At 38.1% G+C, this 25,763-nt stretch overlaps 1 protein-coding gene across 3 annotated transcripts in view; it reads left to right on the top strand.

The window, feature by feature from the left end:
- CCDC14 (coiled-coil domain containing 14) overlaps positions 1–17,733 on the top strand; it is a 42,856-nt gene extending 25,123 nt beyond the window's left edge. For all 3 annotated transcript variants that reach the window (XM_043991076.1, XM_043991075.1, XM_043991074.1), the window contains 4 exons: positions 2,462–2,544; positions 11,197–11,415; positions 11,487–11,619; positions 15,089–17,733. In XM_043991076.1, coding sequence (XP_043847011.1) covers positions 2,462–2,544; positions 11,197–11,415; positions 11,487–11,619; positions 15,089–16,073 — 1,420 coding nt within the window. In that variant the 3' untranslated portion in view covers positions 16,074–17,733. The remainder of the gene's footprint in view (positions 1–2,461; positions 2,545–11,196; positions 11,416–11,486; positions 11,620–15,088) is intronic.
- The last annotated feature ends 8,030 nt before the right edge of the window (positions 17,734–25,763 follow it).

The following is a 25,763-nucleotide window of genomic DNA, read 5'->3' as shown; positions in this document are numbered from 1 at the left end:
GAGATGGTCTGGGAGAGGATAGAGGGTTCAAGGCATTGGAGGTCAGATTTAGATGAAGAGTAGTGTTTTGTAAGGGAAGGCAGAGGGAAAAGTGAAAACTCAATCAATTCTAGTCAGATATTTGGATTTGGGAATTTGGGACATAGCGGTGGGACACTTGTAGATTACGGCAAGGTCAAAGGCATTACCATCTTTGTGAGTGGCTGAGATGTGGTGAGGAGTGGCTCATTGGAAGTGAGTCACTTGAGGAACTAAAGCCAGAAAGGATTCTGGTACAACAAGGGGATAGGCTATATTATAAACCTGTAGTCTGGGGCCTGGCCTAGCAAAATCGAAAAGGGCTAATCCCCCGAAGATTGTCTATCAGATGCTTTGTGTGTTTGACCACAGCATCTCATTAAACAAAAATTTCTAAGGTAATAAGGGTTTGTGATTTGTACAAGGAATACACACGAATGAAATCTCAGATCTTTGAAGTAATTAATGATTAATAAATGTTAATTGCGGGGCAGCTAGGTGGCTCAGTAGATAGAGCACCGGCCCTGGAGTCAGGAGGACCTGAGTTCAAATCCAGCCTCAGACACTTAACACTTACCAGCTGTGTGACCCTGGACAAGTCACTTAACCCCAATTGCCTCACTAAAAAAAAAAAAAATGTTAATTGCATTGTTTTCATGAAGAATTTGAGCTTTTTCAACAGCACAGTTTGACATACATTTTGGTGACCTTTGACCCAATTGACAATGAGGCATGGGGATTTGGAGATTAGCTTACCTAAATTGCAGATATTCATAGAACCATAAAATAGGAAGGAGCTTTAAACATATGCTGCTCAACCTACCTCACCTCATTCCTACACTAATGAACAATGATAGAAAAAAACATGCAGTAGTTCTGCCTGGGATCCACTACAAATTTATGTTACACAACCTCAACTGGGCTCTAACTGATGCTCATTTAAGAATAATAACAGTAACGAGAGGCTTCTGTTGAGCGTAGGGGAGATCCATAGAGAAGTGACAGAGATGTTGGGGTTTTTTAATGAGCATGAATTAAACATGAAAAGTGAAGGAAAAATACCTATAAAATGATAGATCACATTTTAAGTTATATTGCTTGAAAAAGCACAACTTATCAAGCTGAACCTTCTAAAGGAACAGAAAAACTATTTGGGGGTATAATGAGGGACCCTACAACTCCCCCAAATGAAAGGAATATTAAGGGGGCCTCCATTTTATCTATTAGGGTTTTGCCTATACATAGAGGAAACAGGAATGATGCCCTGATGGTTATCTTTCCCCTGAAACTGTCCTCTTTCCAAACTTCTCCTATTGCTCCTGCTATTGATACTGAGCAGTGCCATCCTCTCATCGCCCAGGCTCACAGCCTTACCATCAGCTTTGGCTCCTCCCGCTCACTCACTAGTCTGTTATGAAATTGTGTCCTTTCTCCTTTTACAACATATGCCCTTAGCACTACTCTCATGGCCACCATCCTCACTCAGGCCCTTCTCAGCTCTGGCCTGGGTGATTGCATTTGCCTCCTAATTGATCTTCCCTCTAGTACATCTCTTCTCAGAAGCAAAAGAGACTTTTCTAAACTGGGTCTGGCCATGGCATCTCTCCTACTCTGTAAACTCCAGTGGTTTGCAGCATTGGTAGAGCATCTGCTATGCCCCCCCCCTTGGCATTTAACGCTCTTCCTAGCATGCCCCCTTTTTATATTTTATTTCCTTCTGTACAACTACACTGGCCAACTTAGTGTTCTCTGCACGTGACCCTCCATCTTGCATCTCGTGCTTTTACAGTCACTGTCCCCAGGCTTGGGATGGTCTCCCTTCTCACTTTGCCTCCTAGTTTTCTCCCTTCAGGCCTTAGCTCAAACCCTACATCTCTGCAGAAGGCCTTTCCTAGAGCTGCTAGTGAGTGTCTTTCCCTCAGAGATTCCCTTCTATCTACTCCATATATATCTTTTTTTTTTTTTTTTAGTGAGGCAATTGTGGGGTTAAGTGACTTGCCCAGGGTCACACAGCTAGTAAGTGTTAAGTGTCTAAGGCCGGATTTGAACTCAGGTACTCCTGACTCCAGGGCCGGTGCTCTATCCACTGCACCACCTAGCTGCCCCTACTCCATATATATCTTAAAGGTGCCTATGTATTCACATATTTTCTTGCCCATTAGAATGGGAGCTCCCTGAGGATAGGGGCTTTTGGGGGCTTTTCTTTGTATCCTTATTATTTAGCATAGCAACAGGCACCTAGTGTAGTAACTGGTTTTTGACCAACCAACTAGCTGACCAGCTTAGAAGCAAACTTGGGTGGGCCTGGGTTGATGTGTACAGCCTCATATATACTCCTAAATGTATGATTTTATTTTTTCTTTTTTGATAAATTCGTCAAAGACATACTTTCTTTTAAGCAGCTGAGACATTGTTATTCGTGTTTTTTCATTATTTCACTTAGGCGATTGAAAGCTGTAAGCCAGCGACTCAGAGAACAAGAAAAAATAATGAAGTCATCCGATTACCTAGATTGCAACTTTGAATGTAAGTAGTATGAATTAAGAAATTGTGTCCAATGATATATGTATGTCTTTGGATCTATTGGAGAATTTTTAAAATGACCTCATGTTTGAGGAAAAAAAATGTAGAGGGGAGGGATTGCTTCTTTAGTAGCTTTTCTCAGTGCCTTTGACGTGCTTAATTTTTTTTTAAGTTATTTTATTATTTTCCAGTTACATATAAGGATAGTTTTCAACATTTGTTTTCACTGGATTTTTAGTTCCAAATTTTTTTTCTCCCCTCCTCCCCAAGACAGAAAGTAGTCTAATATAGATTGTACATGTACAATCACATTAAACATATTTCTACATTAGTCATCTTGTAAAAGAAGAATCAGAGCACAAAGGAAAAACCTCAGACAAGAAGGGAAAAAGAAAAAACAGTCCAAAAGTAGAAATAGTATGGTTCAATCAGCATTCATAATTCACAGTTCTTTTTTCTGGATGTTGAGAACATTTTCCATCACTAGTTCTTTGAAACTGTTTTGGATCGTTGCACTGCTGAGAAGAGCCACGTCTATCCCCATTGTTCATCACACAATGTTGCTGTTACTGTGTACAATGTACTCCTGGTTCTGCTCCTCTCAGTCAGCATCAGTTCATATAAGTCCTTCCAACGGGCTTAATTTTTTAAGAAAATAGTAGACATTATTTAACCAAAATTAAGGAAAAAAATACAAAATAACAAGCACAGATTTTAGAATTATATTTCAAAAGTTAGTTACACATTGACTACAATATATCCCTTACTCAGCAAAAATTTATGTTAATATAGTAATGTAATATATATCTTATCAGTGCAGTCAGATGGCATACTGGATAAAATACCAAACTTGGAATTAGGAAAATCTGAGTTCAAATTCTGCCTTGGAGATTTACCAACTGGGAACCCTGGACAAATTTACTATTCTGTACTTTGGTTTCCTCATCTGTAGAATGGGGGTAATAATAGCACCTACCCTGTGGGGTTATTGTGAAGATCAAATGAGAGAATACATATAAAGCATTAGTGCTGTACAAATGCTAACTTATCACTATCTAAAACAAGAAAACATAGAGCTAGTGCTAGGAAGATTTAGAATTCAGCTATATATACTACCTTACAAACAGATTTAAACCAGAATAATCAGTATTATAAAGTATGTGTTGCTCACTGTGCTAAAGTGCTGGAAATACAGATACAAGGAATGAAACAATCCCTACTTGAAAGGAGCTTAGGTTCTAATAAGGGAGGTGGCAACTACATACATTTTATGCAAAGTAGACATAAAGACAGTAAAACAAATACAAAGTAGTTGAATACAAGATACTTTGGGAAGGAGGAAGGGCACCAACAATTGGGCTCGAGGGGATTAGGAAAGGCTTCATGCAGAAGGTGATACCTGAACTGTGTCTTAAAGAAAAGCATTGGGGGCAGCTAGGTAGAGCAGTGGATAGAGCACCAGCCCTGGATTCAGGAGGACCTTAGTTCAAATCTGGCCTCGGACACTTGACACTTACTAGCTGTGTGACCCTGGGCAAGTCACTTAACCCTCATTGCCCTGAAAAAAAAAAAAAGAAAAGGATTCTGAGGTGGAGGTAAGGAGGAAGTACTTTCCAGGCTTGGGAGACAACCAGTGAAGAACATAAAAACTAAGGGATGGAATGCCATGTGTGAAGAACAGTGAAGAGACTAGTCAGGCTATAATGCAGAGTGTAGGGAGGGAATCATATACAATTAGGATGAAAAGATAGGTTGGGACAGAAGATAAAATGGACAGTTTTGATTACATAAAAGTCTTTGCACAAACGAAAGCATTGCAGCTAAATTTAGAAGGGAAGCAGATAAACCCGGGGGGAATCTTGGCAGCAAATTTCTCTTATAAAGATCTCATTTCCAAGATATAGATGGAACTGATTCCAATATATAAGAATAAAAGACATTTCCTAATTGGTAAATGGTAAATGGTCAAAGGGTATATAAACAAGTAGTTTTCAAAGGAAGAAATTCAAGCTATCAGTAGCCATCTGGAAAAAAAAAATAATGCTCCAAATCATTAACAATTAGATAAAAGCACAACTCTGAGGTACCACCTGACACCTATCAGATTGGCTAAAAATGACAAAAAAGGAAGATAATAAATGTTGGAGAGGCTGTGGGAAAATTGGAACACTAATGCATTGTTGGTGGAGCTGTGAGCTGATCCAACCATTCTGGAGAGCAATTTGGAATTATGCCCAAAGGGCGATAAAGCTGTGCATACCCTTTGACCCAGCAATCCCACTTTTAGGTCTTTTGCCCAAAGAAATCATGGAAGGGGGAAAGGGACCCACATGTACAAAAATATTTATAGCTGCTCTTTACGTGGTAGGAAGGAATTGGAAGTTGAGGGGGTGCCCATCAATTGGGGAATGGCTGGACAAGTTGTGGTATATGAATACAATGGAATACTATTGTGCTGTAAGAAATGATGAGCAGGAAGAGTTCAGAGAAACCTGGAGGGTCTTACGTGAGCTGATGATGAGTGAGATGAGCAGAACCAGAAGAACATTGTACACAGTATCATCAACATTGAGTGTTGACCTACTGTGATGGACTATATTCTTCTCACCAATGCAATGGTACAGAAGAGTTCCAGGGAACTCATGATAGAAGAGGATCTCCAAATCCAAGAAAAAAAAAGAAAGAAAGAACTGTGGAGTATAGATGCTGATTGAACCATATTATTTCTTTTGTTTTGGGTGCTGTTGTTTTTTTTTCTATTTTGAGGTTTTGCATCACTGCTCTGATTCTTTCTCTTGTAACAGGATTAATGCAGAAATAGGATTAATGTTATTATGTGTATATATATGTGTGTGTATATATATATATATATATGTATATGTATAGAGATATATAGATATAACCTATATCAGATTACCTGCTGTCTAGGGGAGGGGGGAGGGAGGGGAGGGAGGGAGAAAAATCTGAAATTGTAAAGCATGTATAAACAAAAGTTGAGAACTATCTTTACATGTAACGGAAAAAATAAAATATCTCATAAAAAAAAAAGAGAGAAAAAAAAAACAATTAGATAAAAGCAAATTAAAGTAACTCTGAGGTTCTATCTCACAGCTGTCAAACTAACAAAGTTGACCAAAAAAGGAAAATAACAAGTGCTAGAAGTGCTGTTGAAAAATAGATCCATTAATGCTCTGTTGGTGGAGCTATGAACTGGTCCAGCCATTCTGGAAAGCAGTTTGAAACTATGTCCCAAAAACTGGTTAACTGCATATCCTTCAATGCAGCAGTAACATTACTAGCTCTATACTCAAAAGAGATCAAACAAAGAGGTAAAGGATCCATATATCCAAAAGTATTTATAGCAGCCGTTTTTATGGTAGCAAAGAACTAGAAACTGAAGAGGTACCCATCAACTGGAAAAGGACTGAACAAATTATGGCACCTAAATGTAATGGGATAATACCGTGCCATAAGAAATGATGAAGGATACCTATACGTGGAATCTCATTGGCCCATCCAAACAAAAGAAACACATATAGTTTTGTATGTGAACCAAATTTGAGCACCTACTGTTTACAGTTACTCAGAATTTATTCTGAATTTTTATTTCTCACAATCTTATTTTAGTCATTTGGCAATAAAGAAGGACATACCACTATGCATGAATATAACATGAATAGACTATAATATATTACCACCAGAGAACTATAGAGGAGCAATAGCATAAAGAGATGTAAAAGAGTAGAACAAGGGTCTTCAGGGGGAACTAGCATCTCTGGTATGAGGGCTTGTTGAGCCCTTTTCGGGGCTGCTCATTCACCTTTGGTGTCCACCTTCATCCAGCTCTCACTTGTTGCTCCAAGAAGCTGTAGCATGCCCATTGACCACCCTCCAATAAACCACCTTGGCAGATGGACTAAACTAGGCTGAGAATAACTAATAGGCCTTTGTCTGTGAGTTTGGGAATGTCTACCCCAAACATGAAGATTTCCTTGGGCAGGATGAAAACAGTTCTTCCAGCGGCCGTGAAGGCCCTGAAGCAGGCACTGTGGGGCTCTTGGAACTTGATCAAACTTCAAAGATGTCACTGTCATTTTTGCCTCCCCAGCCATTGCCAGTCATCTTGACTTTTATCTTGTCACTGGGCTTTGATGACTCTGGAAGAGAAGTGAGGCTGACAAATTTGTACAACTCTGCCTCATTTAAATCCAATTCATGCACAAGTCAAGACATCACCCCATGATGTCATTGGTCCTCTTGGAAAACTGAGAGCAAACAAACAACAGTCAGTAAAGAGATGTGTGACTGGAAAAGGAAATGGGCTAATCATGTAATAAGGTACAGAGATCAGAACAGGAGCTGCAGATAAACCTACCTGTTCTCTTCCTAGTCCCATAGCACCGCAGGATGTTGGGTATTAACCTCACATAGAATGAGAAGGTATGAATAAGTTGTGATCTCTTTTTTAGAGGGAATACCCACATTGATGAGATCACAGATCCATCAAAAGATTCAAGTCTGTAAATCTTTTTCATTTTATTTCTGTTGTCCTCTCAGTTTCAATCTTAAGTGTGCTCAGAGATGATCTGGCTTAATTTGGCTTCTTGACAAGTTTTCCATAAACATTTTCCCCTTATTGCTTCTTGCTGTTTTATAAGGTGGTGCTGCTGATAATAAACTGCCTCTTCCTCTATAAAATTGGATAGACAAGTTTATATTCTAAATAAGGAGGTCCTTGACTTCCATCTCTCGCTGTTTGGCAAGGAGATAAGTTGTTCAGTCATTTCACTCATGTCCAACTCTTTGTGACCCCATTTGGGGTTTTCTTGGAAAAGATACTAGAGTAGTTTGTCATTTCCTTCTCAAGCTCATTTTACAGATGAGGAAACCAAGGCAAACAGGGTTAAGTGACTTACTAAGGGTGATACAGATAGGAAATATCTAAGGATATATTTGAATTCAGGAGGATGTCTCTTCCTGATTCCAGGCCCTGTATTCTATCCACTTAGTTGCCCCTAGGAGATAGCTTACTTTCTGACTAAGATGGTTTCTAGGTTCTTTTTGTCCCCACATTTTGGTGCATGGCTTAAAATTTCCAAGGAAATGTTGGTAGTGTCTGTTTTATCCAGTTCCCAATTTTCTACAAATCTAGTTTGTTTTTTATAGATGTGGTATAAATTGTCTCACTTGCACACCATATCTTCTCATTTTTACTCTTCTGATTTCACACTTAATTAAATCAAATGTAATTTGTCAGATATTACATATCACTTTGAACACCATATATTTTAGAAAGCGTTCCTATTTTTAAAAACTTGCCTGAGAGATTTAATAGCATAGTAGATAGAAGACTAGAATTGAGGTTAGTAAAACCTCAATTTATATTCTGACTCTGAAACATAGCTTCTCTATGACAATTGGCCAGTTACTTAATCTCTCAGTGGCCAAAGCAAGTCTTTAAGACTATCAAGTTAGAAACAGGTTGCTGATCTGAATCAGTGGAAGAAATTTCCATTACTAGCAACTCTCCACATTAATGAAATCAGAGGACTGAACAAAAAAAATTTTCATTGCCTGCAGTAACATAGTTTTTGCTGCTGGCTTTAACTTTTATCCATTTCTGGTCTTTGATACATTCTTCTACCTTTCCATTTGCGCTTACTGTCCCCCTTCTTCACAACTATCTATTGAAATCATTCCTTTCTTTCAAGGCCTAGCCCTAATGCTACCTCCTCAGTGAACCAATTAATCTGCTTTTCTCTGGAAGTGACCCTTCTCCCTCCTCAAATTCTTCATGCCTGTTTGAGTTTTCCTATGCACATTCTTGTTTGAATTACAATTATTTTCATATATGTCTTGTCTTCTACTAGATTATAAATTCTTTAAGGACAGAGTTACACACACACACACACACACACACACACACACACACACACACACACATACATACATATGTTTCTGATTTTCTTATCTCCCATCTCTAATATTGTACCTTGGCAGAATAAAGCAGCATTTGGTAAGCTGGGTTGAATACAATGAATGCTCCCATGTTTTCTATACTTTATTTATATCAAGATCCTCACTAGCTTGTAGAGCTCTAAGTAATATAAAAGGTTTTGGACAAAACTGCTACTTACCTTTCCATGTGGTCAAACTTAAAGCCTGAGTCCCAAGGTTTGGAAAGAAGAGAATTCAATTCATAGGTAATGGAACCCCCCCTCCCCCCAGTATTTTAATGGTAACAACCATCCATATATGGCTTGGATATATTGCTATCTTGAGTACATATTTCATATGATTCTTTTCTGTACAAATAACTGAAAAACATCCCCCAAAAGTTAATAAATATTGTGGTCAATAAAAAAACATAGATTATTCCAGAAATACTACTATATCCATTCCCTTTTTTATTTCACTTAATTTTAGAAAATAAAATGTTTTGTAGATGTTCTCTTGGAAAGTTAGAATAGACTTCTTGTGGTAGCAAAAACCAGGAAACATAGTAGGTATCGAAGAATGGCTAACGTTATATAATTATGTGTATGCATATATGTGTGCATGCGTGTGTTTGTATGTGTATATATGTATATATAATATGTGTTATATAATTGAAATGGAACATTATTATGCCATGAGAAACAACAAATTTTCAACATCAGAAAACCATGGGAAGAGCTATATGAACTGATGCTGAAGAAAGTAAGTTGAAGAAAATCCATTAAAACAAAGCCAAGGGCGGCTAGGTGGCGCAGTGGATAAAGCACTGGCCCTGGATTCAGGAGGACCTGAGTTCAAATCCGGCCTCAGACACTTGACACTTACTAGCTGTGTGAACCTGAGCGAGTCACTTAACCCCCATTGCCCCGCCAAAAAAAAAAAAAACAACAAAGCCAAACACTGAGAAGAGATCAAACAGTCTATCCCCAAACACTCATACTTTTAGATCTATTACATACTTTTGTCCATTACTAGACATCCATTCCAGAAATCTCAAAGACAGAGATATATGTATATGTACTTATGTAAAATATATACAATGTTGTAGCAAAGAACAAGAAACAAAGTGGGTACCCATCTGTTGAGGAATGGCTGAACAATATGGCATATGAATGTAATAGGACATTATTTTGCCATCAAAAATGATGAAAGGGATGGATTCAGAGAAACCTGGAAAGACTTGTATAAATAAATGCATAATAGAATAATATTCAAATGATCAAACAACTTTGAAAATACCAAAAGAGTGATGACAGAGCATGTTTCCTATTTCTTGGCAGAGGCAAGGGATGATGATCGAGAGGTGCAAAATCGGACGTACATTTTCAGACAAAAATGTTTTGCTTTATTTTAATTGTTACAAGGGAAGGCTTTTATTTGAAGAGGGTATGTGGGACGGTAATGACAATAATTTTTTTAAAAGAAAAGCACATCAATGGAACATTGAAAATGCAGACAAGAGCAGAAGGAAATTTAGAATGGGACTCATACAAGCAAGACAGTGTTGGTGTGTGTGATTGTGTTTACATTTACATATATGTTAATGTATGTAAATATATATTATACATATATGATAGTGATTTGTGATTTTATATACAATCCTCTCTCTGTTCTTTATATATGGAAATGTTCATATTTGTTGAGGTTGGTCAAGTTTATAATAAAGAAAATTTAAAAGAAATACATCTCCCTCTTTTTGGGGAAGGACATGAAGAGTGTAATGCCTGAAACATCACCTATGCTATCATATAAGGTCACTATTATCTGTTGCTTTTGCTTAACTGTTTTTCTTTGTTACAAGAAAGGGCTTGTTGGAAAGAGGGTAATATGGAAGTATATACAGAAGTAGCTGTGAAATTAAAATATGTCTTCAATATAACTTTTAAAAAACACATTGCAAGGAATCCTTTTTAAAAATGAGCTTTGGGGAGGCTAGGTGGCGTAGTGGATAAAGCACCGGCCCTGGATTCAGGAGTACCTGAGTTCAAATCCGGCCTCAGACACTTGACACTTACTAGCTGTGTGAACCTGGGCAAGTCACTTAACTCCCATTGCCCTGCAAAAAACAAAAACAAACAAACAAAAAAATGAGTTTTTATTGGGGTAATGACTGGAAACTAAGCAGATACCTATTGATTGAGGAATAGCTTAACAAATTGTGTGGCACATGAATATACTGAAATATTTTTATGTCATAAGAAAAAGAATAGAAGAAATTCAGAATAACATGGGAAGATTCATATGAACTGATATAAAAAAAACTAAAGTAAAAAAACTAAGGAGAACCAAGAAAATAATATCCATAAAGACTGTAATAATGTTGAACCTATCGGTGTTGGTTTACAGAGTTATTGGGTTTGTTTTAAATCTTTATTACTGGGAAAGGTGGGCAATTTGGTGTGTGGGAGAGATATTTCCAGAACCGAATTTGATATTTAAAAAGGCATCAGTAGAGGGTTGTTTTGTGTTTGTTTTTCAAATAGTATTAGATACTTTAAAAAAGACCTAAAATGATAGGAGTTCCCTCTAACCAAAAATACCCCAACCCCCAAGGTTTTTTTAAGTTTTAGATTCTACTTATTTTCCTTTTGACACTCTACCTATATGTATCTACACTTTAAACTTTAGAAACAAATTTTGGCCTCATTATCTCAACAGTAATTTCTACACAGTCACTGAATATGTCACTACAAACTCAACTGAAGGAGTCATTAAGGAATCAGAAGTTACTGAAGAGTAAGAACGACAAGCTCTTAAAGGTGATTGAAAGCCAGAAAGAAGAGTACAAGAAGTATGTCAAGCTGTTTCAAGAGAAAGATAAAAAAATGTTTGAGAATAAGAAGCACTTTGAAATGGAGACCGCAAAGATTAAAATTGGTATGTATTTGAACTGTAGTTAATATCATATTTCTGTCAAAAATAAAAACTAAAACTTTTTTATGTTTTAGAATTGGAAGAAGCTTTGACCAATGTGAAAACCTACCAGTTTAAGTTAGAAACATCTAGAAAGGAAAACAAGATCTTGGATGTAACGTTGCATCAGCGTGAAGCTGAAATCACCCGGCTAAAAGAACTAACCAGGTAATCTTTACTCCCATTTGAATAATACAGTAGTTGTCGCATCTGTCTATTTATCAAAAGTTAAGAGTTAAAAAGGATCTGGAACCCTGATTGTCTGATTCCTACAGCATATCTTTAACAATCCCCAGCATCCTTCTGTCATTCGGTTCAATGTATTTTTTCCCCTTCCAATGCTTAAGACCATCCAAACTCAGTGTTTCTGATACCATCTGCTCTGTACTTTTTCATCTGTTGTCATCAAGGAAGAGGAGATGAGATCTCTTTGACCTGCTTTTGAGGATTGTTTCTGAAGCAAGCTCTGCCTGCTCATTCCTGAGAGATTTAATAGGAACAACCACCTTGTTTTTAATTCCCACTTAGTGAACTTCCTTTTCATGAGAACTACCTTGGCAATCTCATCTATGACATGGGATGACAGTTCTCTCTTTCTCACTCCATCCCCAGTTGTAGCCAACCTTTAGGACTTAAATCATCTCCATCAGAGGAATACTTTTCTAGGATTTTTTAAAGACCTCCTCAAAAGGAGATAACGGAGCTTGCCTCAATCATCATCTTCCCTAGTATTTAATAAACTTTTACACTTTGCTATTCATAAGATCTACATCATGACTTCCAGTTAATCTATGTTCATTTGATTAATAGGACGTTTTAATGACTCAAGGACACCAGCAGATACACTTAGGCACAGGTGTACATGGGATTTAGCACAACTCCAAAAACAATTGCAGGTTACCATACACACAATGTTTTTTTTCTTTTCTTTTCTTTTCTTTTCTTTTCTTTTCTTTTCTTTTCTTTTTGGTGAGGCAGTTGGGGTTAAGTGACTTGCCTAGGGTCACACAGCTAGTAATTGTTAAGTATCTGAGGCTGGATTTGAACTCAGGTCCTCCTGAATCCAGGGCCGGTGCTCTATCCACTGCGCCACCTAGCTGCCCCCCATACACACAATTTTTGACATTTCAGTTCTGAGAGGCTTATAAGTTTTGGTTTAGACATACTGGATTTAAGCTCATGTTGATCTCAACAGTGTCAGTGACATTATGGTGTCATTTCAGTAACAGTCTTACATCTACAAATAGTTTTTCTTAGTTTTGTTTTAAAGCTAGTATCTTGAAACTGGCCCCAGTTTTTTAAAAACACTGGTGGTCAGGATTGTTTGATTTTGTTGGGGTTGTTTTTTCTTTTTTCTCTCTCTATTTTAGTTTAGTTTTATTTAGAAACTAAGAAGCACAGAAAATGGACAGAACAGCAGCAATAAGTGTCAAATAAAATAAGTGTACAAGCCCCCTCCTCAGTTTCTTGGGCCTCCATTCATCCCTCTAGTCAGAACTGACCTCAAGCAGACAAGTAAGTGTTCTGTTTTTACTAGCGTATAGATAGGAACTTAATACAGGTTTTTGGACCATCCTTCACATTTTTGTCTGCGGTACTCAGAAACTAATATGTGCGGGCTGGCAAATGTCATAAGCTTTCACCGATTACACATACACACACACACACACACACACACACACACACACACACACACACACACACACACACACCCTACCCTGCTGCATAAACTTTTAAATGATTACAGCTTTCATGATCATTTTTTAGATTCTAGTGTAACTCATGGTTTAAAATTATGCAAAAAAGAGGTGAGAAATGGAACATTAGTGATAGAAAGTGTTCTTCTAAGCACTTAAGATACTGTACCTGCTGGTTCATATTTACATGGCAGTACTTTTAATAAGTAGCCTGGGGGGTAAAATATCAATTGGGTTATTATGGAAATAGCTTTTTTTTTCCATACCACCACCCTTTTATTGTTTGTTTTCAACTTAGAAATCTTTAGCTTTAGCTATATGATCAAAATATGAATAATATCTTCACTGGAATTATTATGGGGCTTTTTAATCATGTAAAGATTTTTTTACTTTAAATTTGTAGAGTAAGTATTAATACTTTGCACATTAGAAGCTTTACTAATATTCATTATATCTTCTTTTTTTTCTTTTTCTTTTTCTTTTTTTTTGCAGGGCATTGAGGGTTAATTGACTTGCCCAGGGTCACACAAGCTAGTAAATGTCAAGTGTCTGAGGCCAGATTTGAACTCAGGTCCTCCTGAATCCAGGGCCAGCGCTTTATCTACAGTTAGCACCAGCTAACTGCCCCCGCTAAATTATATTTTCACATATTATTTTTGATGATAGGATTGTGCTTTGTGTTTAATGACTTGTAGGAAATATATAATAGATGCTGCCTGTTTTGAGAAAATTTAACCTTGCAGTACAAAACTCCCAAGCTTGTTACTTCTTTAAAAATATGCTCCTCTGATTTATTTACATTTTTATAACTTTTTTAACTACTGGGGGTTAGAGGAGCAAAAAATTGCTACTACTTAAAAATTAATCAAAAATAGAAAAGGACTTTTTGAAATTATAATATAAACCAAGTGGAAAATGTTTCGATTTAAATAAATCTGATTTACAAAAAACTTTTGTAGGAATCTGTTTCTTAAAACCAGTCACCCAAAGAAAAAACAAAAAACAAAACCAGTCACCTACACATAAGCCCTAGCCATGTTGTTCTGATAATAACCACTAGAGGGTACTATATTTTGTATAGTGGAAGGAAATAACTTGCTTTCTATTTGAGGTACCATGAAAAAGTTTGTTATATGTATAGTATCTTAGAAATGAAAGCTATCTTTGAATGCCTTCTAGCCTAGCCTCTACCTGAATTATGAATTCTTTCTCATATCTGACAAGTTGTCTTCTAGCCTCCCACTTCCTGGCTAAAATATGGCCAAGTATGTAATTACAAGCCAGGCACTGAACTGCAGGTACAGGACCTGAGTTCAAATCCCAATTCTGCCACTTAGCACCTGTGTGATCTTGGGCAAGTTGGTTAACTTCTCTAGACTTCTGTCTCCTTATCTACAAAGGAATGTTGAACTAGATGGACTCTTAAGGGTCCTTCCAACTCACTCGTGCGCTCTCTCTCGCGCTCTCTCTCTCTCTCTCTCTCTCTCTCTCTCTCTCTCTCTCTCTCCCTCTCTCTCCGTGTGTGTGTATCACACACACATACACACACACACTCTCTCCATATAGATCACATACCTATATATACCTACATATTTATAACACATATACATGCATATATACATATATTTCTATGAATTTATAAGAAATTATTTTCTGAATCTCTTTTTACATGAAAATATTACATTTGAAGTGCTATTGTCATAAAAGCATTTTTTGTATCTTCTCCTGCAAGGTCAAAAACATTCTAGAAATTTAGTGTTTTCCTTTGTACTTTTAACCTGTGCAGGTGGTTAGAGTATCTGGGTTAAATTATTCCATGCAGTCCAAATTAAACCTAAGCCATCTGTGACATTTTATTCAAAATGGAAGTGAGCTATTGCCTAAGGAAAAATATACATTGGCCAGGAAAAATAACTAACATACCAAATTTTTCCCAACAGAACTTTGCAGAACAACATGACACAGCTCCTCACAGACCTCAGCATGGACAGCACTTTGTATAAGCCTGAGGAAATGTTTAACAGATCCCTTCTAGATACTCATGAAAAACACCTACAGCACAAACACTCTCCACCTCGAATTTCCACAGGTTACCTTAAAAAGTTAGAAAACAAACAAATTTATACTCATACAGAATCACAATTTTTAAAAGAAGATCGAAAAGAGAGAGTGCCAGATGTGCCCTATGAAAATTTCCTAAACCCTGAAGTCTGTAAACACAAAACCTCAGGTTCATCCAATGAATTAGACTTTGGGACTCTGCCTTATCATTCAAATGTACTTTCAGAAGTAGGGAGCGAGACGGACACATTAATAGATGATGAATACAGACTGAATGATGAGACAATTTACCTCCCATTTGCTGTAAGCTCCTCTAAAAAAAAATCCACCCCTAAAAGAATAAGTCCATTGCCACAGAATAATGTCTCTAACTCTAAACTATCTGGCAACAGTGGAATTCCTGGTTCTGAAAAACAAAATGAGCTTCTTCAGCCCATTTCTTTATTTGTGTCCTCGGAAGATACAGAGGCTGGTTTCGAAAAGTTCCCTAATACTTCCTCTCTGAAAAGGGAAACAGAAGTTGAGCCTGAAAACATAAGGGCAGTAAATGTAGAAGATGAGCAACTCTTAATGAAAATAAAGGAGGTAATCAGTAAAATCCCTGCTGACTTTGTAGAGAAGGCTTCGGGTCATCATAATACCTTGACATGTCAGACTGCCAATTCTCTGTTGAAAGACAGTACTCTCTGTGACTACAGCTTTTTAAATTCTGATTTAATGTCAAGAATGTCTGACTGGAGTATGTCTTCCCTCTCTTCATTCACTTCACATGATGAACAGGACTTCAGAAATGGCCTTGCAGCATTGGATGCCAACATAACTAGGCTACAAAAAACTTTACAAACTGGCGTGCTGAAGAAATGAAGCTAAAAGAAAACAAAACTGAGTGTGTCTATTCTTCATTTGTTACAGAATATTTTGATGCTTTATGCTCTGTTTTTGAAGTGTCTTTATGAGTGTTTTATATTAGTTTAAATTATGGGTAGAATTAAATCATCAGTGGAATAAACTAAATTTATTATTGCATTTAAATTGACACTATGAAATTTGTGAAATCTATCATCTTGAAGAATTAATCATTTAGGGAACAAGGATTATAATTATCTAGGAGAAATTTGTAAATTGTGTCCAGCATTTATCTATTTAGTGATTAAATTCAAATATACACTTATCATGTGGGTAAAGTTAGTGCTGTCAGATAAGATAGTATGAGGAGGCCCAGAAAAATGAGAACTGAAGAAATTCCATTGGACTTGATAAATATGTCATTGGTGACCATTAAGAATACATTTTGGGGCAGCTAGGTGGCACAGTGGATAGAGCACAGGCCCTGGAGTCAGGAGTACCTGAGTTCAAATCCGGCCTCAGACACTTAACACTTACTAGCTGTGTGACCCTGGGCAAGTCACTTAACCCCAATTGCCTCACAAAAAAACCCCAAAGAATACATCTTCAGTCATGGCGGAGGTAGAAACCTTTCAAAGTGCTAAGGAAAGTTAAACTTGTAAGAAAATAGTAGTAGTAAGTCTAAGTTTGGCAGAGAAATGGAAATAAGACTTGAATTTTCTAATGATTCTTCCATTCTTTAGTCGTTAAATACTATATACATAAAATTACTTGCCCTCTTAGAGTAAGTTTGGACTACCTCTCTTAAATGTTCCAGTGTATAAGAAGTCACCAAAAGAAGAAACAGACATGGGGCGACTAGGTGGCACAGTGGATAAAGCATGATCCCTGGATTCAGTAGGACCTGAGTTCAAATCCAGCCTCAGATACTTGACATTTACTACCTGTGTGACCATGGGCAAGTCACTTAACCCTCATTGCCCTGCCCAAAAAAGAAGAAGAAACTGACAGGCCCTCCTCCATCACTAATGAAGAGACAGGGAGCCAACCATCTTACTGACTGACCACAGTGTGGGGAAATAGCTTAAAGGGAAGAGCTCAACTAACTGGTTTTCAAGTAATATGGTGTGAAATTAAAATTAGGCTACAGGTTACCAAAGGACACCTAAGAGTTGTGGTGGAAGGAAAGAGAAAGGGTATCTAAAGGCAGGGTGAGAGAGAAAGTACTACTAAGTAAAATCCTAGGGATGATGTAGCTATACCTCAACTCCTCTTCCTAGTCTGGAGTTACTTGTTCTGTAGCCCAGGAGAGAAGGCAGAATATTCGACGGGGAGTCCAATTACCCAAAGGACAGCTGAAACCAGACAGGGTAGACTTTGAGGGAAGCATAAATGACTGTTGAGGAAGGTCACAACTGAGAGAGCAGGTGGGTGAAGGAGTATTCTACAATAGAGGAAAAGGGAAGCATGCAGGTGGGCAGAAGAAAAACAGAAGGTGATGGGGTAAAGCAACCAGCAGAAGAGAAAAATAAGCAGGACCAACCCTAGGCAAAACTGAAGAAGTTAATCTTTTAAGAGTTCCCTCCTCACCACCCCCTGTGACACCTCTGTATATACATACTGTATTTCCATAACTTTACACCATGCTAAACCTCTTACTGAGATGTTATTTGGTTAAGATCTGATTGAACTAATTTATTATAAATATTAATTCCTATATATACATAGCTTCAAGGTTTTTTATGTGTGTGTGTGTTTTCAAAGCCCTTTACATTATCTCATTTGATTGCTTTTTTTTTTTTGGCGGGACAATGAAGGTTAAGTGACTTGCCCAGAGTCACACAGCTAGTAAATGTCAAGTGTCTGAGGTAGGATTTGAACTCAGGTCCTCCTGAATGCAGGGCCAGTGCTCTATCCACTGTGCCACCTAACTGCCCCTCGATTGCATTTTAATGGAACAATCTCTTAACCCAAAGTCATGAATCATGGCATTTCATTGAAGGATGCATCTCCTTTGCATTCTTTAAACTATGTCACATAAGAGTCTCAGCACATAAAGATACATGTATGGGTGGATCTGGAAAATACTGGAGGAAGGAAAAGGAGACATGTATTTTGTGGGATATTAATTTGTCTACTATTTTTTCATAAGAAGCTTGGTCCATCACTACAATAGGATTTTAAATTCCCTGATGTAAGTTAGTGGGTCATTCATCAAGCATTAAGGCTTTTTGACTCAGTCCTGTACAACCAACAGGGCTGGTTACTTTAGTCAGGATATGTGGTCTGATCTCCCCCTGCTGGCTAGACTACAGTATTTTGTGATCTCTGCACCAAAGGGGATACTAAATAATCTATGTAAAAATACATTTTAATGGACCAATTATCCGCTTTGTAGATTAGTCAGGTCTCTGGTTCCTCACGGTAAAGGTCTTATACATTCTTTCTCTCCCTGTTATAACTAGTATGGGTCTTCACTATCTCCAGCCATTGGAATATTGGAATAGCCCCCTAACCTCTTCTAAGCACTGGTCCAAAAAACATATCCCATGTTCCTGGGAAACTAGACCCACTTAATTTTGAAACTCTTGCCCTAGGACTAAGGTATCTTGATTGGTGAGAGTGCAATTGTAGCTGACCCATTATATCTGACTGCCTCCAACCATGCTTCACATTCCATCTAGCTATTCCCACCTTACCATAAGCCATGTTCATATCCCCTTTCCACCTCTTGCTCTATGCACAATAAATCAAATCAAATCTATCATATCTGTGGCTCCCCAGAGCAAAACTCCCTTCTCTGATCACCACTCCTCTGTGTGTTGTCTTCCTCCATTAGAAAGTAAGCTCCAGGGACAGCTAGGTGGCGCAGTGGATAAAACACCGTCCCTGGATTCAGGAAGATCTGAGTTCAAATCCAGCTTCAGACACTTGACACTAGCTGTGTGACCTTGGGCAAGTCACTTAACCCTCATTGCCCCGCAAAAAGAAAAAAGAAAGTAAGCTCCTTGAAGGCAAGGACTGTCTTGCTTGCTTTTATTTGCTTGTATTTGTTTCTTCAGTTCTTAGCCTAGTACTTCGAACATAATTGCTTAATATATTCCCTCTCCTCTATATTCCCTCCCCCTCTCTCTCTCTGTGTCTCTCTCTCTGTCTCTGTCTCTCTTTCTCCCCCTCTCTCTCCCTCTCCCTCTCTTCCTCATCTATCTTGTTCTGCCTCTCTGCTTCATCCAGACTGAGTTGTCTACCAAAAAATAAGAGATGATGTGCTTTTCCACTGACATCTTTTTTTTTTTAAACTCTTTTTTTTTTTTTTTAGTGAGGCAATTGGGGTTAAGTGACTTGCCCAGGGTCACACAGCTAGTAAGTGTTAAGAAGTGTCTGAGGCCGGATTTGAACTCAGGTACTCCTGACTCCAGGGCCGGTGCTCTATCCACTGCGCCACCTAGCTGCCCCCTTCCACTGACATCTTAACTGAAGTTCAACTGAGACATTCTCTCAACTCGATCAAGTCTGTAAGGCTTGGATGCTGCTCTAACAGTCTAAATTTCAGGTTTGACTTTAAGTGACTGGTTCAGGTCAGCATTCCCCAACTTCTAAGTCCTGACATTAGTGTGCAAGGAAGGACAGAAGTGACAGTACTGGCCTGAAAGCCTCCAGCAAAATGCCTCTCCCTGCTCAAATGAGGAGAGAGGACAGAACAGAAGCCGGGACTAAGCAGGACCATGGAAAAGAGTTTAGCTTGGTTGTTCAAATCTGGACCCTCAGGCTGCCAAGTTTTCAGAAAGGACATCCTTTTTGTTAGTTACAAAAGAAGTACCTCCAAGACTTGGAGCCATATACAGCATAAAACCTAAGGCATTCAGGCTTTAAAATGCACTAAAATTTTTAAGCTTGTGAAAAGGTGTTCTTGGTTTTTTTAAGGCAACTAGCAATTTAGAGCAATTAATTTAGAGGGTTTACTATTTAAAGGGAGGTTTTAGAAGTAAATTATGAAAAAAGAAGATTCTACATACACCAAAATATTTATAGTAGCACTTTTTTAGCAGCCAAGAACTGGAAACAGCAGATGCCCAACAATTAGGAAATAGCTTAAAAAGTTGTGGCATATAGTGGTATATAATATTACTGCATTGAAAAAAATATGATCCATGCAGAGGAACTCGGGAAAACTTATAAACTGATACAAAGCAAAGTAGGCAGAACCAGAAGAACAATACACACAATGAATAGAACAATGTAAATGCAAAGATCAACAATAACAAAACAATTGAAACTATGAAAACTATTACAACCAAGTTAGGCCCCAAAGGAAAGATTTGAGAATGCATCCCTTCTTTCTTTGCAGAGGTAAAGGACTATGGGTATGAAATAATACATGAAGTGCCAGTCTTGGTTGATGTGTTGGTCAGTTTTGATGAAATAGTGGGAGTTTTTTTTCTCTATATATTATAAGGGATGACTCTCAGGAAGAGAAATAAAAAGGAATATATTGGGGCAGCTAGGTGGCACAGTGGATAAAGTACCGGCCCTGGATTCAGGAGGACCTGAGTTCAAATCTGGCCTCAGACACTTGACACTTACTAGCTGTGTGACCCTGGGCAAGTCATTTAATGCTTATTGCCCAACTAAAAAAAAGAAAAGAAAAAAATGAATGACATCAGTTTTTTAAAATAAAAATGCTTTGGGGCTCCCAGGGGGGAAAAAGTTTCAGGTTACCATCTAATGCTTAATTTAAACATCCAAGAGCTTTACAATAAGTTGTTAGTGACTTCTAAAGTCTCATGTAAATGCCATATATATATATATATATATATATATATATATATATATATATATATAGCTCCATTGATGTTCACTACAACCCATACATGACTTAGATGGTCTTCAGAAGTCATTTTAGCAGCTGATGGATTAAAGTGGAAAGAGATTTGAGGAGAGACCAACTGCAATAGGCTATTGCAATAATGCAGGAAAGAGGTAATGAGGGCTCAAACTATGTTGGTGGCTGTAAGAATGGAAAGAGAAAGAAATGTATTCAAACATTATGTCATAAAATATCTCATTTGTGAGTTACATTTAATATATATTTTTCAAGCTTATCTCTGAATTACAAGTTTATTTCGCCAGGATTTTTTCCCCTAGAGAACCAGGCTTATAAATGATAAATATGCAGGATAACCCATAAAAGCTTGTTTAATGGGAGCAGCTAGGTGGTGCAGTAGATAAAGCACCGGCCCTGGATTCAGGAGGACCTGAGTTCAAATCTGATCTCAGACCCTTGACACTTACTAGCTGTGTGACCCTGGGCAAGTCACTTAACTCCCAATAGCCCCGCAAAAAAAAAAAAATAAAAAAGCTTGTTTAACCCATAAAGTAGTTGAAGTATTATAAATTGACAATGAAAACTATAGAAAACAATGCTGTTGGCAATGTTAATAATTAAATAACAATATAAAATGCATTTTTAATCTAGCATGTTAGTATTTTAGAAAAAGTGGGTCTGAAAGTAAATGCTTCACACTATTTGAAAGATTCAAATGAGATAATGGAGGTTATGATCTACAGCTTATGATAGATATATTCATAAACATGAATAGGACAAACTCACCCATAAAATGAAGGGTAGTAAAATGGATTAGAAAAAAATGTGTTATTTACAAGAAATACATTTGAGGGGGGCAGCTATGTGGCGAAGTAGATAAAGCACCAGGCCTAGGTTCAGGAGGACCTGAGTTCAAATCTTGCCTTAGACACTTGACACTTACTAGCTGTGTGACCTTGCAAGTCACTTAACCCTTATTTCAAAAGCATTTGAAACATAAATATTCATACAGGGGTGAAATGACAGTGTGGAACAGAATTTATTTTGCCTCCAGTGAACCAAAAAAGGGGCAACTAGATAGCACAGTGGATAAGACACCAGGCCTGGAATCAGAAAAACCTGAGTTCAAATCCAACCTCAGACACTAGCTGTATGACCCTGGGCAAATCACTTAACCCTGTTGGCCTCAGTTTCCTCATCTATAAAATGAGCTAAAGAAGGAAATAGCAAACTGCTCCATAATCTTTGCCAAAAAAAACCCTTAATGGTCACAGTTAGACACAGCTGAAAGAATTGAGCAAAAGAACCAAAAAAAAGCAGAGATAATAATCATCTCAGACAAGGGAACAGTAAAAATAAGCATATTTACAAAAGATTAATAGGAAAGCTAAATTATGTGCAAAGGCACCAAAAATAAAATAATATAAATATTTAACATATAATTGAAATAACATATAATATCAATATTTAACATATAATTTAACATATAAGAAATGAACAACAGAAGTAAATGGGGATATTTAGCCTAAAGAAAACTATGGGAAGACACATAACTATAAATATTTGAAGAACTATATATTTTGGACTAGATTTATTTTACTAAACCCCAGAAGTCAGAACTAGGAGCAACACATTCCTTGCATTTAGTAGGTGTTCAATGTATATTTATTTGATGAAAGATATTAGGTCAGAAGGTTATGATTAGAGATAGGACAAAAAAAAATTCCCAGGTGAAGTAGTGACTTGTAATAGATGTCTAGCATGTAGCCAGTTTGACATGGAATGAAAAGGCAGGCAACTGAGTCAAGGAAGAGATAATTTCAAGTAACCTGAAGGATTTTTCACAGAGTTGTTGAAGTCAGTGAAGTTAATAAAAGGTATAGAAGTAAAGAGGAAGTAATTTGTGCCTGGTATTAGTCACCGAGGAAGAAATAATTGTATCCTCAGTGGAGGAAAAGGACAGGTTAAGCAATTTAAAGATACTTGGAGACAGAGCTGTGTAGCATTGTATATAGAAGGTAGGACATGAAACCCTATCGGGCCAAATGACAGGGGTTCAAATCCCAACTGACACTGAAAAGAAGAAAGGGGGGAGGGGGAAGAACAGAAAAAATAAATCACCGAAAGTGGCTTTAAATAGACTCGTGAACAACAACAAAAATCCCCAGCATGTTGATCAAAGCCCCTGTGGAAGATTCACAAGATGCTGTTGATAGACAGGCATGAGGAGGGGAGGGTCTGTATCGCCAAATGAAGAGTCAGTCCCCAGACAGAGGAGATTGCAGGCTCACTGAAGTGTCGAAGATAATGTATTCTTCACTATGTGACTCCCACTCCCACTGTTGAGTCTTAAAAATTCTCTCCCAAATATATGTTTCCCCAAAGCTGGCTCCCTGTGGCAGATGTTCTGAAGTGGGCATCACAGAATCACGGAAGTGGAGAGTTAGAAGGGAATTCAGTGGTCGTCTATCTACTGCAACCCAAACACAAATGGAATCTTTACTATAATGTGTACTCAAGTGATTAAGCAGACTGTGCTTGAAGCCCTACAAGGCCCCAGCGGGAAGCCCCCACCAACTCTCAAAATAGCCTGTTCCACTTATATACAGCTCTAATTGTTAGGGTGTTTTTCCTAACCCAAAGCCTAAATTGGACTGCAATTTCTACCCATTTCTTATGGTTCTGTTCTCCAGGCCAAACAGAACAAATCTAATTCCCTTCCACATACGTGATGGTTGGAGCCATCTTCTCACAAGATGCCTCACTGCTGGTACCAGAGACCATATGGTAGAGGTTTTAACCCTTTCTACCTTGGGTCCCTGCTGTTGTGATTGAGACAGGTATCAGACATGCTTCACTTTAACTTCCCATTATCCTGGCCATCTTCTCACCATTTGTCTTGCCACCAAATGTCTACTTCTCCCTTCAGTACTAGAACCATGTTCTAAGCAACTTTGCTGTGACAAGGGGTATGTCCTTACACACTCACACACACTCACACACACACACACACACACACACACACACACACATACACACACACCCCACGTCTCTATTCACCTACTAGAATGTAATCTCCTTGAGGTCAAGGGCACTTTGCTTTTGTGTATGTAGTGCTTAGCACAATGCTTAGTATATAATTAATGCTTAATAAATGTTTTTGAATATTCATTCATTCATGATGGTTCTTCAGATACCTGAAGAGAGTTACCATCTTGTCCCTCCTCAATCTCTCTTTTCCAAGCTAAACATCCTCCATTCCTCCAACTGGTCCGCATATGAGAAGGACTCGAGGCCCTTCACCATTCAGTTTCCTTCTTCCAGAAACTATTTTATCAAGGTTCTTAAACCGTGGCACCACAATGGAGCATAATATTCCAGATGCAGTCTGGAAGGAGGAATTCTCACATAAAGTAAAACCACAGATATTGATAACTGGAGGTTGAGGAGGTACTATTCAATCTAGTTCTGGGTATGTGTAAGCTTGGGAGTCATGGGGCAGACAACTTGTGTGGCAGGACTATTGGACTCCACTGATAAGCTAAAGGACAGCTGCTCCTCACTGTAGGCAAGGGGGGAACTCATCAGTCTGGAAGAGCTGAGTGGACTGGACCTATTCTTGGCAAAATTTCTAAGTAGACAAAGTTGTCTCTGGTATTTTGATGTCTCCATTTCTGTGTCTTATTTCCACCTCCAGATGTCCTGTTATTCTATCCCTAAGATATCTGGTACCCTTAAGATAACATCTGGCTATGCAAAATCCCTTTCCCAAGGACCCTCTAAAATGAACTCATTTCTTCTCCTATGAAAGCTCCAGTTCTCAGACTCAGAATGCTGGATCTGGAAAGAACTCTAGCTATCATCTAATCCAGTGGTGTCAAACTCAAACAGGCCATGAAACTATACATAAGGATCCCTGTGGGCCCCATTGTTTTGTTTTATTTTCAGTCATGTTCTACTCTTCGTGACCCCATTTGAAGTTTTCCAGGCAAAGATACTGGAGTGGTTTTGCCATTTTCTTCTCCAGCTCACTTTAGAGATGAAGAAACTGAGGCAAACAGGGTGAAGTGAATTGCCCAGTGTCATACAGCTAGGAAGTATCTGAGGTTGAATTTGAACTCAGGAAGATGAATCTTCCTAACTCTTGGCTGTTTTAAACATTGGAGTTTTTACAAAGGAATATTTACTACAGAAGGTATAATGACAAATATACAAACATCCCACTCTCAACACAGTGTAGGAGAAAGAATTGGGGTTGGAGAGACTGAAGTGTACATGAGGATGAAGAAAAGGATTAGGAATCATAAAGCAAAGAGGAAGAGATAGAATGACAAAAAAATGATCAGATAATGGAAGGTCAGATATCATGAACATGTAAGAGAAACGCTTGTGGCTGATGGCATGCACGATCAAGGGCACAGCAGGACCATCTCTATGTGTAGTCGAGGTAGAGTGGAGGTCACAGGAAATGAGCAAATTAAGGAATTGAGAGGTTAGGGTATTTGAGGGACTGTCAGTTTGTGTGCCGAATCCTTTAGTATAATGGAAAGAGTTGGGGAGGAGAAAAATCCATGAGCCAGCAATGAATTAGTTGAGAAGAAGCAGTGGGAAGTGGAGATGGGAATAGTAGAAAAAGAGTGGGCAGTGAGGGATAGGGAATGGGGTTTGTGCATGTGTGTGTTGAGAATCACTGAGATGGGGAGAATTATGATAGAGAGGGAATATGTTAGCCACTGAGGAATGAATTCAAGACAATATCTGGAAAGAAGCCCTTTGAGGAAGGCAGGTAATTAGATTATTTGAGGCTCTTTATCAATGTGTAACCTTGGAGTAGGTGGTTACGTTGAGTGCTGTGAAGCCCAGAAGGTCCCATTCACAATAGG

Source organism: Dromiciops gliroides, chromosome 3, assembly GCF_019393635.1.
Source record: "Dromiciops gliroides isolate mDroGli1 chromosome 3, mDroGli1.pri, whole genome shotgun sequence".
NCBI classification, from domain to species: domain Eukaryota; kingdom Metazoa; phylum Chordata; class Mammalia; order Microbiotheria; family Microbiotheriidae; genus Dromiciops; species Dromiciops gliroides.
This window is presented reverse-complemented; position numbering and strand designations above follow the sequence as displayed.